At 44.5% G+C, this 17,394-nt stretch overlaps 1 protein-coding gene across 2 annotated transcripts in view; it reads right to left on the bottom strand.

The window, feature by feature from the left end:
- The window catches only part of CHLSN (cholesin), a 103,717-nt gene that overhangs the window by 14,408 nt on the left and 71,915 nt on the right, over positions 1-17,394 (bottom strand). For both annotated transcript variants that reach the window (XM_082064624.1, XM_082064625.1), the window contains exon 3: positions 5,958-6,133. In XM_082064624.1, the coding sequence (XP_081920750.1) occupies positions 5,958-6,133 (176 nt within the window). The remainder of the gene's footprint in view (positions 1-5,957; positions 6,134-17,394) is intronic.

Genomic DNA, 17,394 nt, shown 5'->3' on the forward strand with positions numbered 1-17,394 from the left:
AAGTGCTGCTTTTCTGGGTGTTTTTGGTGAGCCTTCTTCAGGCGACGCCTGGATCACCCCGTCGGGATAGCGGTAATACTTATAGGTGGAAAAGAGACAAAACACATGTAAGGAACACAGTAACCTCCATAAACTCGCTAAATTAAAAGATGTTTATGCGGTTCTTGCAGAGCAGCAAAGTTGTTGTATTAGAACCATAAAAAGCAGCTAACCCACCAAGAAGTTAATAAGGGTTTCAAAGGAGTTCTTGCACAATATGACATCCTGTGCATGTCATGTGGGGGTTAGAAAAACACTGGCAGGGCTCCAGCACAGCTCTGCGTATCGCCTGCCACCGACACACAGAGAAGTGGATCCAGAAGTCAGCGAGTGTATCACAGGCGCTGAAAATCATCAGGTCGTGCTGCCGTCAGACGGCTTGATTGAACAGCCAAAAGCTGCGCGGTGCTGTTACCGAGAGTGCAACGTGACCTTCGCAGAATCCTAAATGCATCGTTTGGATAATCAGATGATAATGAGAACACCAACATCTGGAAATGTATATAATAAATCCAGCTCTGAAATGTCAGGGTATCTGGCTTGCTGCAGCCAGGCTGAAGTAGGATGAGAAGCGCTGTCCCTATTACAGTCAGTGGAAAATTTATTATGGCTATGGATGGCATGTTCATGCCAACACCGTCATTAACACAAAACTGAATAAGAGATTGAGAGGAGGAAAAAATAGCAGATTTTTTTAGTATGCAGCACATGATATGTGAAATCTCAATGTGCTATGGCTGAGAGATGTATCCGGGGTTGTTGCCTGTACACGAAAGCCAGAGTGACAGGGAGCAGGACGGAATCACAGGCTCTTGGTCCCTTCTGCGTGGAGCTGGAAGGCGGCTCCAGTAAAAAAGAACATTTGGTTCCAGGTCTCACGTTTCCAGATCGATCACAGACACAGGAGTTCAAAGAAGAGCAATGGGGCTCATCGGCGCCGGGAGGGACCAGCGCCAGCCGGCGGGTACGGGTGCTCTGCTCCACCAGGGGTGCGGCGAGAGGGAGGAAACGATACAGCACGGGAAGGACGTAAACACCAGGACGGGACGACTTATTTACAAAGTGTGGGGCAATCCAACGATTTAGCAAACCGTGCTCAATAAGAGGCAAAACATAGCAGAACAATTTTTCTGCTTCATATACCCTAAGAGCAAGCTCTGCCTTCTACAGGAGGTGATATCCTTGAATAGCCCTAAGCAGCAGCAAATCTGCAGAGTGAATGTGTCTGAATGTGTGCTCTCCACCCACCCTCACAAGAACAAGCTGCCGGCATACCGGCACCCTAAAAATAGGCAAGGTGTGGGCATTGCACCATGGAGCTCTGTGGCAGTTCTGGGTAACGCCGGGGCGGCTGCGGAACTGCAAACACACCGACGTGGCTCCAGCGGCTGCCACGGGGACTGAGTTACACAGGGAGTGTCGGGCAATGATAAGGTAACTCGCTCTGAAGAAGAGGAGATTACTTTTCTCTGCCACAGACAGAGACAAAGGCTCCCTTTAAAATGAGTAAGATCTGCCCAAGTATTAGCAGCAGCTGGAAAACACTCCGTTTTACAGACATGCTGGTTTAGGTCAAGGAGAGAAATCCCACTTTGAGGTGGGTCAGGCCCTGGTAGGAAATAAAAGTCAAGCAATAGAGAAAGTTGGAGAAGTGCTAAAACAAATTCACTGATCTCTAGAGCATGAGGAAAAGGGCAAGTCTTTGAAATCAGAGAGTAGCGAGTGCCTGCCCAAGTTCACACCAAACACAGCAGCACAACAACGCCAAATGCAAATCTCTCCTGTAGCCGACTCTCCACATTCGTGAGGCTTCCTATGGAACTAATGAATGTGACAAAATGACTAAAAGCCTGTGTTAATTACATCCATAGCTAACGCTTGCCCAAGAACCTTTAAAAAAATAGCCCTACAATTATTAAGGCAAAAGCAGCGTCCATCACTGCTCCCTTCATCTTTGAGGAAAAGCTGCTCTTTCCAGACACCTTTAAATCGCAGTTGTTGAGGGGAATTCAGCCTAATTCAGTCTAATTACAATAACTCCTCTTAAGTTCACATACTATTTTTGTTTCTGGCTAATTGAGATTCATCACTTGAGCAGTTCTGCAGCGGTTTATGAAATTCGAGATAACTGATGAGCTTTTCCATGTGCTGCACCTGCCCATCGGGAAGGGAACTCGCTCTCCAGCCCAGAGGCTGGAGGAAGGAGAAATGACACCAACGTTGGGCTAAACCCAAGGAGTCAGTCTTTACATGGGGAAAAAGAATCTGTGTATGTTTAGATTTCTAGTGCATCAGTTGCTCCTAATACCTAAAAGCTTAATCCATCGATGGTAAAACACCAACACCAGTGCCAAGTTTGAAATTAATAAAGATTAAGACCAGCAGCAATGAGAATGCTTTAAATAAGTTCAGAATCAAACATCAAAAGTCATCACTGACCATGGCTAAAATAATACTTGAACTGTGAGAGGAAAAACTGCTTCAAAACGTTACAAAGCAAACTAAAACTGGCACAAGCCCACTCAATGTACTTTAAATGGAGAAACTCTTTTTCATCATTAGCGAGCGTGGCTGTATTTGCGCAGCAGCTCTCCCAATACAGTCACCCGGTCCCCCACGCGGCAGGTGAACAGCTCTGGGGTTTCCTGAGGGCTGCCCCACCTCAGCTCTTTGGCCACAAATCTCCAACGCTGCTGCTTCCTTACGGTCCAGGACAAGCTCCCGCTGGTCCCTTCAGGGATCAGAATCCCCCTGGATGCCAACACTAAGCTACCCAGCAATGCCCTTCTCCACGTGCCTTCCGCTCCTGTAGGAGTAAAAGCCTGATATACTTTATACACGTTATTTTTATCTATATTACATAATTATATAATATACCTTACGTAATGTATTCCATATATATCAAAGTATCAAACAGTTATGAGAACACCCCCCCAGCTTCCTGTATCCTCTGAAAGGAAGAACAACATTTCAGCTTTCAAACCTCCCCTGTTTGGGATGAAGTTTGGCCGAGGCCTGGGATGCGTTTCCATTCTGCCGACGCAGCAAAGGCAGCGCCCGGGCTGCGCGGCTCCAGCGCCGCGCTCAGCACAGCCGCCCGCGTTCTGCACAGTCAGCCCGGCTCCGCTCCACGGGAAACGCCGATCGCCTCTCGCTCCTGTGCCCCTGGAACGTGCCCTTGCTTTCTATTATTCTCATAAGCATCTTTTTTTCTTTAAAGAAATCTCTGACATTTTCTGAATCTCACCTACCTTTCAATTAGGGACGAGGAAACTAAGGTCTATAAAGATAACTGAAAAGCCAATGCCTTGGGAAACATTCTGCTGACATCTATTACTAGTATAACATTAATCACTGCAGAAAGAAAATAAATGTACTCCGGCAGCTTATATTTAAATTTTCACACACGATAAATAATATTGCAAGGCTTAGGCGATTCACAGCAATATTCAGAGAACAGTATTATCTATTACTTCCACTTCAGATGACATCAGCCTTGTAGTTCCACATACTTTTAGCGACACCTTTTCAGATCTCTGTCTGTTCCTTTGATGGGTGATGGAGAAACCCACATGTGCAGATCCATAGACCCGGGAACTCTCTAAGTCAAACGCAAGGCCAGAAACGTCTCTAGGAGAGCGACTTTACAAGACAAACAAGTTCTGCCAACGTTTTAACACCACAGGAGGTCAGTCAGGTTATAATTAAGTCAAATTACCATTCCCATGAATTGCAACATCTTTTCACTTGAAGTTGCTTAATGCTCAGAAAAGGATGAAGTTTTACTTTATATTTTCCAAGAATCAAAGTAATGAGACATTCTAATCTTGGCCTTAAACCTGAATCATCACTGCATGCTTTCTAACATTTTTCTTTTAAAGTTACCAAGCAAAATTTCACTAAAACAAAGCCACTCTTTTCCCATCATAGGCTAAAGCCTCATGCGGCTGTGCTCTCGTACTGCCAATAGTCCCTTAATAAATAAAAATCACAGCTGTAGTTATCATACGGTATTTCAAGCTCCACCTGTCCTACGGGAGATCCACGTGTCATCAGGGAATTCCGATGCCACTTCACTTCACAACCTATGTCACGTCAGGCTTTTTATGGTAGGTGGGGCAAAACACGAATCCACAGCACCTTTTTGTTTACTTCCAACTATATTCATCTCTTGCATCTATACGATTAACTTATCCTCCCACACATTAATCACGCCTGTAGCCCCACAACATGTAGACTGAACTCCTTGACTTCCTGACATTGCTGGGCATTTTGCAATGGACTTCCAGAGCTCAGATTTCAGTTTCCCTTCCCCAGTTAATATATTACTTCTCTGATCACTTTAAATCCAGTTCGTTCTTCTTCCAGTCTTGCTGGGTTGAAAATCTTCTGATGTGGAAAAGGATTAAGCTGTTTTTCTGTAATTGACAATGGTGCAAGATGGACCCGGCACATTTGGGGCTCCAGTGATGTCTATGATTACGTTTGCTCGGCAGTTCAGCATCTTAGGACTATCCCTCTTAAATCTACAAAATTAAAACTGTCTGTTGCTGAAATAATCCCTCACAACCTGCTGCTGTACACATAGCCCTTGCACCCACTGAATTACAAGATGAAATGAAATAGCAGGTTTACTACTTCAAGGTAATTCGGTACAGTTTACGTGAAATTTAAGTCAAATTGGTTCAAATATTAGTTTAAATGTAGTTTCATATTCTCTCTCCGAACAAGGCAAAACCCCACAGAGATAACAGTGGGATATCAAGCAAACGCCCACAGCTTGTTCCTTTGCTTTCCAAATGTGAAATGCATTATCTGGAGATCCACGGCTCACTCGCAGCCACCCCAGAGCACAGTCTGAGCAGCCGCTTCAGAGCCAGCTGTCAATCCACCCGCAGCCCAAACCGCTGCGCAGCTACTCCAGCTGTTTTCCAGATCAAAAATATTCTTGTCATTTTGCTATCGCTGCGCGCCGAGGGTTATGTAACAAAAACGCACGTGTCCCTCTGCCTGGAATGCAATTAATTTCCTCCCTCCCCACTGAGAGCGGTGAGTAACAATTCAGACAGTTTGGACGCGTCGGTTTTGAGCACGGCCAGAGATGCGACCCCGGAATCGCCCCGTGTGGAACCCACTGTTTGTAAGACACCAGCCTCCTGGAGCTCCGACAGACAGGGCATATTTTACAGTTTGGAAATAAATAAACACTATCGTCCTGTTTAGACACGGCCTCTTGCTGTCCATAGGGTACTGTGAATGCTTTGCTATAGTTCTTTAGTTCAACCATAAAATTCCAACGTAAAGCAAAGTCTAAGTATTCTAAACTAGTGTGCTAACTAGATGAAGTAATTGCTTGCGATCTGAAATCAGCCACTACACTGGCTGTATACTTTGGTATGCAAAAACAAGGCATTGTACGCTATTAAAATAGTGGCACAATCCCATCTTAATTTAGAAATATCCAAACATCATGCAGGCGGTTAAATTCAGACTCCATAGTGCTTCAGCACTTCATGCAATTTGCTTATATAAAGAGAACAACTCGAACTCCTTTGCTTAGAACAGCACATTCAAGAAACAAAAGTAATTTCCTCAATGCAATCTCTCCGGTAATGTGCCCTTCATCTAAGTGTAGCAACTCGGTGATATTTAGATATCAACCATAAAATCTTGAGGACAGGAGCTGTTTTTCTATAAAATGCTTGCACCATACTTAACATCTCTCAGTTGTTCCTGTGGTATAAATACAAGAGGGTGATCAAGTGTATGCCAGGGTGTCAACTGAGATGAAACATTAACTTAGCACTTAACTGCAGCAACTTCCTTTCATGTGTTATTACCTGGTTCAGCTTGCTCTGGATTGCTGGCACGGTTACAGCTTCTGTGGGGAGCACCTGCAGTGGCTTTACTGTTCTTACCTGGTTAAATAGGCCAGAGCCAGCTCAGGTGCTGACTGCTTTTTGGGCGCCACCTTTTTCACAGCCATTCCAGCTTCTCTCATCAGCTGTTTTTCCTTCTTCTTGCGTTCTTTTTTTAATTTCCTTTCCAGTTTCCTCCTTTCCTCTGCGCTAAGTTCTTCCTCTTCTTTTGTTGCCTGAAATAATCGACATTTAAAGAAAGTGTTTACATTGCTATAGGAAAGTGAACAAAATATGTATAAAAGCAATTGAAGGGCACAGGTAATATTTAAGACCAGAAGCTTCAAGCTGTTCACTGCACTTCCATAGGCACAGAGCTGTACATACTGCACTTGTAGAAATCTGTACGACTGCCCTCTCTAGATGATTATACTGTTCTCAGCCCCTCCTAGCTATGTATTCAACATCATATCTAAAATCTGTTGTGCTGTTTGTTGGCCTGTACTCAAATCTGAGGGCTTCATCTCCATTATGCCAAACGAGATGATGTGACAACCACCATCTTCATCCAAGACCTCTTGGAGACCCTTCAGCAATCGTGAGTAAACACACACACATGAGCTTCAAGAACCATACGCACACATATCCCACAAAGGTTGAAGTTTCTATAGGTTTGCTGACGGAACAGTTAATTATTCACATCTAAAACATATTGCTATAAACATATGCATAAATATACCCCAAATGAAAATAAGTATTTCATATACAGATGAAGAGTATTAAATAGATATGATGAGTTTATCAGGGAAAATCCAGTGTGAGATTACACAGTGTGGAAATCAAACGCTGTTCCACAGCAAGATGAGATTGACTCCAGGGACTCCTCAATGTCTGAGAGGGGATCTTTGCAGGCAACAGCCTCACTGAATTGTTAAGTACCAACTGTGCAACCTCCCTGTAACAACCGAGCAACGAAAGAAGTAGGAAATCCTGCAAACAAGACTCTCATACTGTTTTGGTCTTGCTTTCAGATATTTCCAAGCGCAAGACTGAAGGGGTGGTGCTATTTTTTAGCTTATAAGATAGTTCCAGACCTCACACAGTCCCAAATAAAGCTCTGATGCCTTCATGGGGATTTAAGAAACTGCTGCTTCTTTGCCACCCCCATGGGTCTGGCACTGCAATAAGACGCAGGATAAATGTATTCACAAGGACCATCTAAGTATCACCTTCTCTTCCAAGTTAAGAACAGAAATCCAGTAGCAAAAATACTACAAGTATTAGCTCAGGGTTTTTAGCTCCTGTTTGCTGTGCTGTACGACTTCCCTACTACTATTTGTAGCCAACTCAAAGCTGCAAACATTGACACACTTCTAAATTACAGGAATAGGTTGTCAGGCTCCCATTTTGTATCTAACCATACCCAGCACCTTCCGTCAGGACCATTTTGACGAACCCATGAGTGAAACGCAAACGCACAACAAGATCAACTGCTTTATGGAAAGACTGGTCAAAACCATTTCATAAACTCACAAATCCTTACTGTTACATCAATTTGTGTTTGTCAAGTGCTTTCCAATAGAAATCCAGATGTGATTCTAAGTGAAGTTATTCTGGCTACATCCAAGCAAAGGCTGGTAATACAAGTCAATACTTGAGCACAGTCTTACTGGCCAGAGGCACCTGCTGAGGACAAAACTTGTGCTCAGGGTCAATTCACGTGTCTTCCAAATTGACTTTGACTCACCTTTTCAACTTTCTGTTTCCAAAGACCAAAAAAGGGCAAGAAAGCAGAAATTAGAACAAATGGGAGCAGGCCAGCAAAGAGGGTTTGCTTTTTTTGTTTGAAGTACTTTGTAGCTGTTTTTATGGAAAAGTCAGCATTCATGTGCAAAAACACAACATACGCTGCATCTGTGTAGAGGACATTTTATAACTCATGCTGGGAATAAAATAATATTTAGGGTGAAGGTAGGTACGTAATTGTTACACAGGAAACAACGTTTTCATCTGAAAAGCCACCCTGGTACTTACTAAACTAACAACCCAGCCGCACAAAGCCCAGGGAAACACTGAGGGTGGTCATTTATAAAGTGTTTGTAAAAGATTACCACAGCAGCTGTCCCACAGACGACAAACTACAGTTAATCTTCTTTTAAAAATAATGTAGTGAATTTGTTTACTTTTCTGCGAGCCATGAAGCTTTCAAATAAAGTGACTGCGGCACATCATTAGAGCCGGTCCGATAAAGAGGCCTCTGCTTCTTCGCGTTTACAGTAAACGCGTATCTCTCTACCTTCCCTTCCCCCCGCATTCCTCGTATTATCAAAAAGCTTTTTATCCCTCTGTTAAAAACAAGGGAGATTTCTCCGTCTCTGTAGGTCCCAAAATAAACATGGAGCCCTAAGGACGTTTGTTTCCAGCGTCGCGGTGGCTGCACCGTGGGCCATATGGAACCCGAGCGCTGTCCTCCCCGCGGGGCTGGTGCTTCCCGGGTGTGAAAGAGTCGGGATTCCGGGCTGGAAGCACCTTCTGTCGGCCCCCAGCATCCTCCAAGGGGAAAAATATGGGATCCATCGGGATTTCAGGCTGGAGGAACCATCTGTCAGCACTCAGCATCCTCCAAGGGGCAAAACCGGGATCCATGGGGGTGCTGGTTGGGCCTCCCGGCGCACAGGCCGCAAAGCGCTCAAACTAACTTCACCGCTCAAACTTCACCACTCAAGCGACTTCTCTAGTTGCAATTATACTTGTATCCATGTGCGTCGATTCGATCCATCGAGCGGTCGGAACCGCAATCCGCCTTTCGGTGGTTTTTAGTTTGAAAGTCTCACGTTGTATGTGCTCCATAACATGACTACATTTGGCAGTGTGTTCCGCACTGAAGCTGAGGACAGTTTTATCGCAATTTTAAAACAACAACAAACACACAATGCAACCAAAACTTCTCCTTCTCCTTCGCCAAAACCTGTGATTGAAAAGAATACAAACCCAAACATTTCACTGGAATTTAAAGCCTATCTGTATTTCTTTTCACTGGGATGATCTCTCTTATGATACTCTACTGATGCATCTCTCTTTAAATCAACAGCCTTATTTTTAATTTTAGTTTCCCCGAACCATTAGCGTGACTGATTTTCTGAAAGATGTGTCCAAAGTTTGTGAGCCATTTGGATTCAAACTTTTAGTATTGTGTCATTATTTAAGTTAAAAGCCCCAGCCAACAGGACTTCATTGTTTCGAGGTCATAAATATTCCATGTTGTCTCCTTCTATATTTATAAAGTGACATCACAATTTGTAGTGCTACAATTAGTCTTAACTACAACATTGTAAAGTCCATATTTGAGCGTGTGAGACACTTGTTTATTGACGTGATAAATTTAAACCACATGCATAAAGAAAAACACAACACTTGCTTATTTGCAAAGCCTGCTGAGAGCTACCACAGCACCCTGGGTCATGGGCTCATTAGATCCCAATCTAAACAAGGTCAGGCTGGGTCAGTGCCCTTGAATAAATGACATTCAGAGGAGAGCCGGTGTTTTCCGTGATTAAGGAGGTGGGAGTTGTCCACTTGGAAATCTTCCAGAAGGCCTGAAAAGGTGCTAAAAGGGGATATTGCCACTGGATGCCATATTTTGAATAAAAGACGGGCCCCCAAATCTTTAACACTTGCGCTCGTAAAAATTCACGTCTCTGGCGTGGAGTTGTGAGCTCAGACATCTCCACGTGAATCCCCAAATCCATACAGTGCCATGTCCGTCCCCAAAGGCCGCGGCGGCCAGGCCCCACATTTCTGATTTGTATGTAAACACAGTAATATGCTGCAAATAGTCTGAGACATCTGATTCAAAACACCTGGAGGCTGCAGCTGGAGCAGCTTTAGACACCAGTTGAAGCTTTCCGTCATCCTTTGTAACGTGGACGTACTGCACAAATGTAAAACATTTTGTAAGTGTTCTATAGAAATGAGTTTACCCATCGGAAAAGAGGAGCCATCTCAAACTGGAGTAAAGCACTTAACAGTGTAAAGCAGTATTGCTAAGCAGTTCGGAACAGAGAGAAGCTGGAAAAGGCAGCGAGATTTACCAAGACAGGATTTTTTAAGCTATCTGTCCCTGTTTTTCTGCAGCAAGAGCAACACCAGGCGCAGTTTCTCAGAGACTGCACAAGAGCTGCTCCTGCCAGGGGACTGTGACCCATAGGAGCTTGGCAACCTGTACCCGGACGGTATTAACAGCGCACTAATTGTGCTCCAGCAGAGCAGAACTTTTCATTTGTTTCCAGATTTATAGGTATGCAGAAGAACTGAAGAAATCTTGTAGACTTCTGTTCCCCCTCCTTGCTCTCACCGTTTCAACAGCTCCTACATCTGCATCCCCGGTTGTCCGTCAGGATCAGATTGACAGAGTCCGGAACTCTGAAGAGCTGCCACGATGAAACGAATACTGGTTTATTACAAATGTGCCTCTGGGGTTTGCCTGTGTAGGTCTGAACTTTCTGCCTGTTCGGGGCTTTGGCTTTGCTGCCAAACCTACAGCAGTAACCACAGACCGAGCCACGCCATCAATTGCACTATTTATTAGTACCAGCGAATCCAGCTCCTCCAAAAGCCAATTTTATCCTTTCCTGTACAACAATGCAAGCAACGCCAGAAATCCAGAGGAATCAATTACAACTTGACTAACAGCGACAAACATGTGAAGAGGCTGTCAAATTTTTGAACTTCAAAGAAGATGGGGAAATGGACAATGTGACTCGTTTCGTAGTAGGAACATTGTATCGCCCTGTTTGTTCACCAAACTCGTGTTGTTTCATAACTTTTAAAACAAGGAAATGTCAAAAGGGGCTTTGTTCACTGAACAAGAGCTGCCGAGGAGCTGCCGACCCGCCCTGTAAAGGCTTCTGCTTATGGGTAGCCTTTTGCCCCACAAATGCCCCGTGCATGACGTCGGCATGCACAACGTGCTGTCTTACGCAATATATACGAACCCAGATACACAACTGGCTGTCCGCCAGCTCAGAAACAAAAAGTGGAATCTATACACACGGTTCAGAATCTACACACACGGTTCAGAATCTACACACACGGTTCACAATCTACAAAGAAGACAGGCTGGCAGATCCTTAGATGCGAGGTTCACACAGGGAAGATCGACAAATTATTTACTATTTGAGCCTGGCCAAAGAACTGTGCTACAATATTTCACAGCCATATTGCATTTAAGCAACTATTTTCTGTCATTTTGCACCTTATGAAAAGAAGAAGTATGACCAGAGACAGCATCACATACTGATACTGTGATACTGTGATATGAGATGTCCTTACCATGCAGAAAGCAAATTTTGACTGAAAAGTAACAGGGTAGAAGTACAGCTCCTTACGCAGCGCCTGTAGCACTGACAGAGGAGGTGTGTGTTTGGTTTTTAAACTATGTTGCTCAAAGAAACAATCAAAAGTTTTCATAAAAGCGAGGGTGGATTTACCATCCCAGCTCCTCACAGCAAATCCACTGCAAGTAACTGACATCAGCTCCATTGGGAGAGTTGTCTGTGGATGCAACCCAGGCAGAAAAGCCTCAAACAAGTTCTGCAGGAAGACAAATTTAAATAAGAACAGGCTTTTTATCTTCTGATCCAGGAAAGGATTCCTGGTGATGGAGGAAATGTTTACCATTTCTTTAAGGTGCCCTTATGTACACAGCTATAGTTTCTCCAAGCACAAGGGACTGGGTAGAACCCCAAATTTGCAGCTGTAATTTAGAACAGAGGCACCTTCACCCACTTGAAACCAGGTTTATTTACAACTACATGATCTTCACGTGTTCCACAGATTGATAATGAATTCTGAAGAGCACATGAAGTGTTATCATTAGGAACTGCTGAATGAGAACAAAATGAACAATTTCCTAAATCAAATGAAAGCATTTATAGGCACACAGGACAATACGATTTACAGAACCTAGCTTGTTGAATTCCACTTCATAGATTGTTTGCTCCTATAAAATACATACTGAAGCAGATTAAGTTCTAAGGCACAAATTAGTACCATATTTTATGTCTCGTTTTTCTCCACCGGTATCACAGCCCTGAACACAACAGAAATATTTGAGCCCCCCCAGGACCGCGGGCTCAAGGAATGCAGCTTTGCCTCATTTGCAACTCCAGCACTGCCAGGAATTTTCACATATTTGTTGAAGGATTTTGCTTACACTCTTACCCTTAATTAAACCGCATTAACCAATCGCGAGAAGACGGATTGAAAAATACAAATAAATAAATAAAGAGAAAGGAAACCCCTTGGAAATCATTTGTCTCCACATCCCTGTGGCTTCCACAGGGCCCTTTGAACCCCTCCCCAAAAGCGCAGGGAGGAATGTTAATAGCAGGAGCACGGGACCGTCGCGGTACTCGCCGTTTTCATCGCCACCAAAGCCGTCCCCTTTCGGGGTGCCGACAATTCCTCCCCAAAGCTTAACAAGGCAGCGGGAGCAGAGCACGGGCTGTTCCCAAATCCTTGCTGGCACATTTAAACAAATATATTTTTTAAAAAAAGAAGAAAATAATAAATAAATAAAGGCAGCCCAAACCACGAGCTCGATCTCCTCCAATGAACGCGGTACCACAGGGTGTAGGCAGGTTGCCAGGCGAGCTCGGCAGCGTGACCGCACTGCATTGAGTTTCTTTAATGAAAGCCAGGAAAGAACACATTACACAGTGTTTCTTCTGGGAGCCAGTGAGCCTCCCGTGATTGAAATCAATAAAAACAGTCGGCAAGGGGCCCACTGGGGGAAAAGAGAAATCTCCACTACAGCATTCAGTTTGCTTTGCACTTTCTCCCTCCCCCCGCTAAAGTTAAACTCCGAAGATCACCATGACAAGCTGCTTTGCTTCCAGCGCGGGGAAGACGCTGGTGGGGATTTAAAGGCAGCCGGCGCTTTCCTCGGCTGCCTTCGCTCTGCCCCCGGCGCGAAGGAAATGAAAGGCTTGTTTGGAATTTGAATCCCGCCTGGAAATAAAAACCACTTCATCGGACAAGTGCATCGCTCCGCATTTCAGGCAAGGGATGGATTTTACGGCTGGAGAATGCTGAAAGGTGAGAGGGGGAAGAAGAGCGGGGATCGAGCGAGGCAGAGCCCGCGCGCAGGCTGGGATGCCCACCCCGCCGGGGAAGCACTGAGACCGGCACGGACCCACCGAAAGCAGCTGGGACGGGAGGGAACACTGAGCGACACGCCGGCCCAGGTAAGAACACGCTTTGGTGATTCTCTGCACCGCGTCTGAAATCAAAGCGGGACCCTTCTCTTTCCGTCTCTATCGACTGCCACACGTCCTCCCTCATTAACCTCAGGCAAGTGAACACTAAGTTTGTCTCATCCGTGGTGTCAGGCCACTAATCTTTCCTGAACTATAAAACATGCGCGGAAGCGCTTTGCTCACCGTTTTTGCGTTGAATTTGCTGTTTGGATTTGCGTTGAATTTGCTGTTTGACAAGGTAGGACGGGGCCATTGCGTAACTCCAGAGGGCCCGTCAGAGCAAGGAACCGCGAGTGCCGCCGCGCGCTGGAGCCGACTGTGATCTGAGACGCTGCCAGTAATGAATTTCTAATACAGTCCACATTTATCTATTTTATTTATGTATTTTAATCACCATAGCAGCCACATACAGTACATACTTGCACCGAGTTCCATGTGCTGATCTGTACCAGGAATTACAGCAACTTGCATGCGTGGGGACTAGTCTGATTGTTTTGTCGAAAACAACTTTGCACTTACAAGTTGACACAGCCGAGGGGGGTTTCTGGCATGTTGTTTAGGAATGACCAACACAGGTTTATGCAGCACGTGTGTATCCTGCCAATACACTAATGCACGCAGTTTTAATATAGATATTAAAATGGGAAAGACGCAGATCACAGCTGTAGATCACAACATCCTTCTCGGGTTTTGGCCAAGTTCAGATGCTTTCTCTAGACCTCAGGGAGACACCAAGGGGGAAATCAAAGCCTGTTTTGCAAGCCAAGCAAAATGAGGAGAGCAACGTCTCCCTCCCAGCAATGGCAGGAATTCCCGGGGACAGATAATAAATAGGTGCCTATGGAGCGATCGCAACCATGCTCTGTGCTGGTCACCACGAGATGCTGACAGCAGCGCACACTCAGCAGCAGTGCGAGCTGGGGGCCGGACGCTTCCCCTCCCACTCAGGACCCCCCGAGGGGATGTTCTGGCACCTCGTTATCCCAAACCATGCGGTACAAACCCAGCCTGGAAGCCTCTGGCAGCACAGACGTCCCAGCGTCTCCTCCGTCCCAGGGCCACCAGACGCAGTGCAAGAACTTGGGGCAGAAAGCGCGTTTGTGTTCCTGCAGGTGCAAACGCTGCTCTGTCTTTGGAAAAGGCAATCTCTTTCAAAGCGGGTTATTTTCACATCACACCGAAATGATCCACACGCTTAAAGAATGGCGTGAAGAACGCCTCCACGACCAAAAGCGAGGGTCTGTTATTTTTGTGTGCAAGTTTAAGCATTTTAAAGCTGTCCTGATCAAGCTATGAAAATAGCTGAGGCTATATTTAAAGAGTAGCAAGTTTTGAGCCCCTCATATAGAATAGCTGCAAAATTACAGCTGGAGATGTAATTAAAGAGCAATAATTTACAATTTAAAAAGCCAAGTTGTTATTCATAACGGAAGATGGTCCCTGTGAGTTTTGGGGCATATCCACAGCCCCAGATCCACCTCACTTGCCAGTTGTCAAAGCCTGTTCCACGTTTTGCCTCCCCCTGCACAGATCCTTTGCAGGAATAACAACACCTTCACAGTTCAGGAATCACAGCAATCACTCCCACACCAATCAACGAGCGTTCTGCGATGCTCTTGGAGCTAAATTTATCCTTATGCAGAGGAAGTCATTGAAGTCTTCGCTTAAAATTGCAAACAAGGAAAGCTTAGGTGAGACTTAGACACTGCACATCACTCATATTGACCTACTAGTTCATGCCAATTGTCCTTACAGCAATATATGTTGGTAAAAGAACTTTCAGAAAGTAGTATATACAGATTCATAACAGTCAGTGAAGTAGATAAAATGCTTCCAAAGGTGGAAGGACAAACATTTTGTTTTAATCTCACCTATTTAAATCTTTCCAAAGGGAAAGATCTGGGATTCTACAAAACAAGTTGAATGGCTGCTCCAAAAATACTCAGATTCAACAATAAAAAGGCAAATATCAGGGTCTGCTAAACACCTGGACAGTCCCTTGGGGGCGAAACACAATCCCCCCGTCTGCACGGGTGGAAAAGTGTTGCCATCCCTTTCAAATGAACATGAGCTGCCACTTCCTGATCACCGTAAAGCTCCAAGGTATCTCCTTTCTAATTCACAGCGTGGTTCACGTTCACAGTGCTGAATTCATTCAGCTCATCTATTCAGTTTGTTCTGCCTCACACCGACAGCTTCTCTGTAACGCACCTATTCTGACTCACCAGTGGGACAGAATGAAGCACACCATTGGAGACGGTGCATTTTGCCCCATCTGTGGGAAGAACAGTGAAGCAGAAGACAAATTATTACATTAAAAATGAAGGGTTATCATTCCCTAGGATAGGTGGTTTTCTTTTTGATTCAAACAGGAATTCTTATGTTTCACTTAAGAATATTGTTTTTTCTGTTAAAAATAAAAAAGCTACCAAAACCGCTTAAAACAACCCCATTCCTCTTTCTCAACAAGTTGTCATCAGCATCAGCTCCAGAGTTCAACAGGATGTGCAGCTCCAGGGAATTAAAGTCACGGTACATATCCTCAAACTCCGTGTTCTTCCATTTGATTAAAAGAAAAAATAACATATCAAACTCCGTAAGAGTGTCAAAAACATCTACGCGTGTCTTGCCATTTGATTCGCTTTACAATAGGATTTGGGAGACAGAGAACTGGACCCTGAGTTTGGTTACAACAAGACAAACGTCTTAACACAAAATAAGGGATGGATCTGATGGACATTACAGATCTGTGCGTTTGACTTCATGTCCTGTGATAACCAGAGACGGATGGCTGAGGCTGTGACAATGACTTCCTGAGGAGTGATTGTTCCTGTAAATATATAATAACTTCCATGAGCAGACCTTTGAACACCGGTCTGCAGGGTCTGAACCAAAGGAACAAGAACCATCAAGTTCCACCTGTGTGTCACATACAGTCCAGTTCCCACCAAACCTCCTGTTCTCAGAAGCTTCATGTGAAGGAGAAAGATAAAGGAATAACGGTCTACGAGCTGGCATGAATGACACCATCGAGCTCTCCCAGCGCCACTGGCTGCTCTTCCAACCACAATAATCAAGTGCAAGAAGTGCTGTCTCATTAAACACCACTGGTAGGAAGAAAGAATTTGAACACACTGTCAGTCTGAAATGGTCTCCTGACAGTTCTTCTAAGAAAACTCCATCCATGTTGTCAGTATGTGGGAAGTCCCCAAAATTAAAAGCGCAATCCATTCCCAAATTCTTTCTCTTTAGCAATGCTTTGCATGCTTTCTGTTCCTGTTGGCTCCCTGATAACTACAGATCTATGAGAGGAACCCTTCAGCTCTCTGAACTGATCACTCGCTCCGGGAACGCTGAAGTGACATCTGGTTTTTATGGCATCAGGTGTGCCCTGGTTGTGCTTTCGTGGGACAGGGCAGAAAATTGAAACACAATTATGATTTAGGAGCCTAAATTAAAACCTGTTGACTATTTAGTAAAAATGCTCCATAAAACCTGTTCGTATTTCAACAGACGGCACTGAAAAACATCATTGTAAAAGCAGCACAAAACAAGGTGGTGGTGGTGTTGCGCTTATTTTGGAATGATGGCACCTAGCAAGTTATCAATCTCCATTTCAAAAATAAGTAGCATGCACATATTTATAATATAAATACTATAATTTACGTGGATTGAGTTTACAACTCATGTTGGTTTCAAAGTCAAGCTTTACATGCAGAAGTTACATTCTACATCTCCGATAAAGCAAGTGCAAACACAACAGAAAATAGGAGTTGCCCACGTAATTTTAAAGTGAAGTATAAAATAGAGCCGATAACTACAGATGGAATAACATGTTCAATACAAGAAAGCATGGACCCACCCTATAGGAGCAGGATTAAGTTCATCACATACCTGTTCCGTTATCATGTATTTTTGAAGGGATTAAAAGAACGGGAAGTTTAAGGGTAGGAGCAGCAACCGGCTCCTTTGGTGCACACCGCACAAGGCACTGGAGATGCTGCCTAGAAAATGCAGACGGGCAAACATCAAAGTCTGAATGATTAGTGAAGAAGAGTGGACGTTTCCACAGCGCGTGCGGGACAACGGCTGGAGCGGGAACGATCGCAACGCTTTGAGAGCGAAGTGGTTTCTGCTCGGCAGAAGGAAAAGGAGAGAAGAGAGAGAATAGTAGAAAAGGGAAGATCCACCTCAAGGGAAATTCTGATCTATTTTAAGAATTTAACTAGTCTGTAAAA

This window comes from Streptopelia decaocto, assembly GCF_964273445.1.
Source record: "Streptopelia decaocto genome assembly, chromosome: 13".
NCBI classification, from domain to species: domain Eukaryota; kingdom Metazoa; phylum Chordata; class Aves; order Columbiformes; family Columbidae; genus Streptopelia; species Streptopelia decaocto.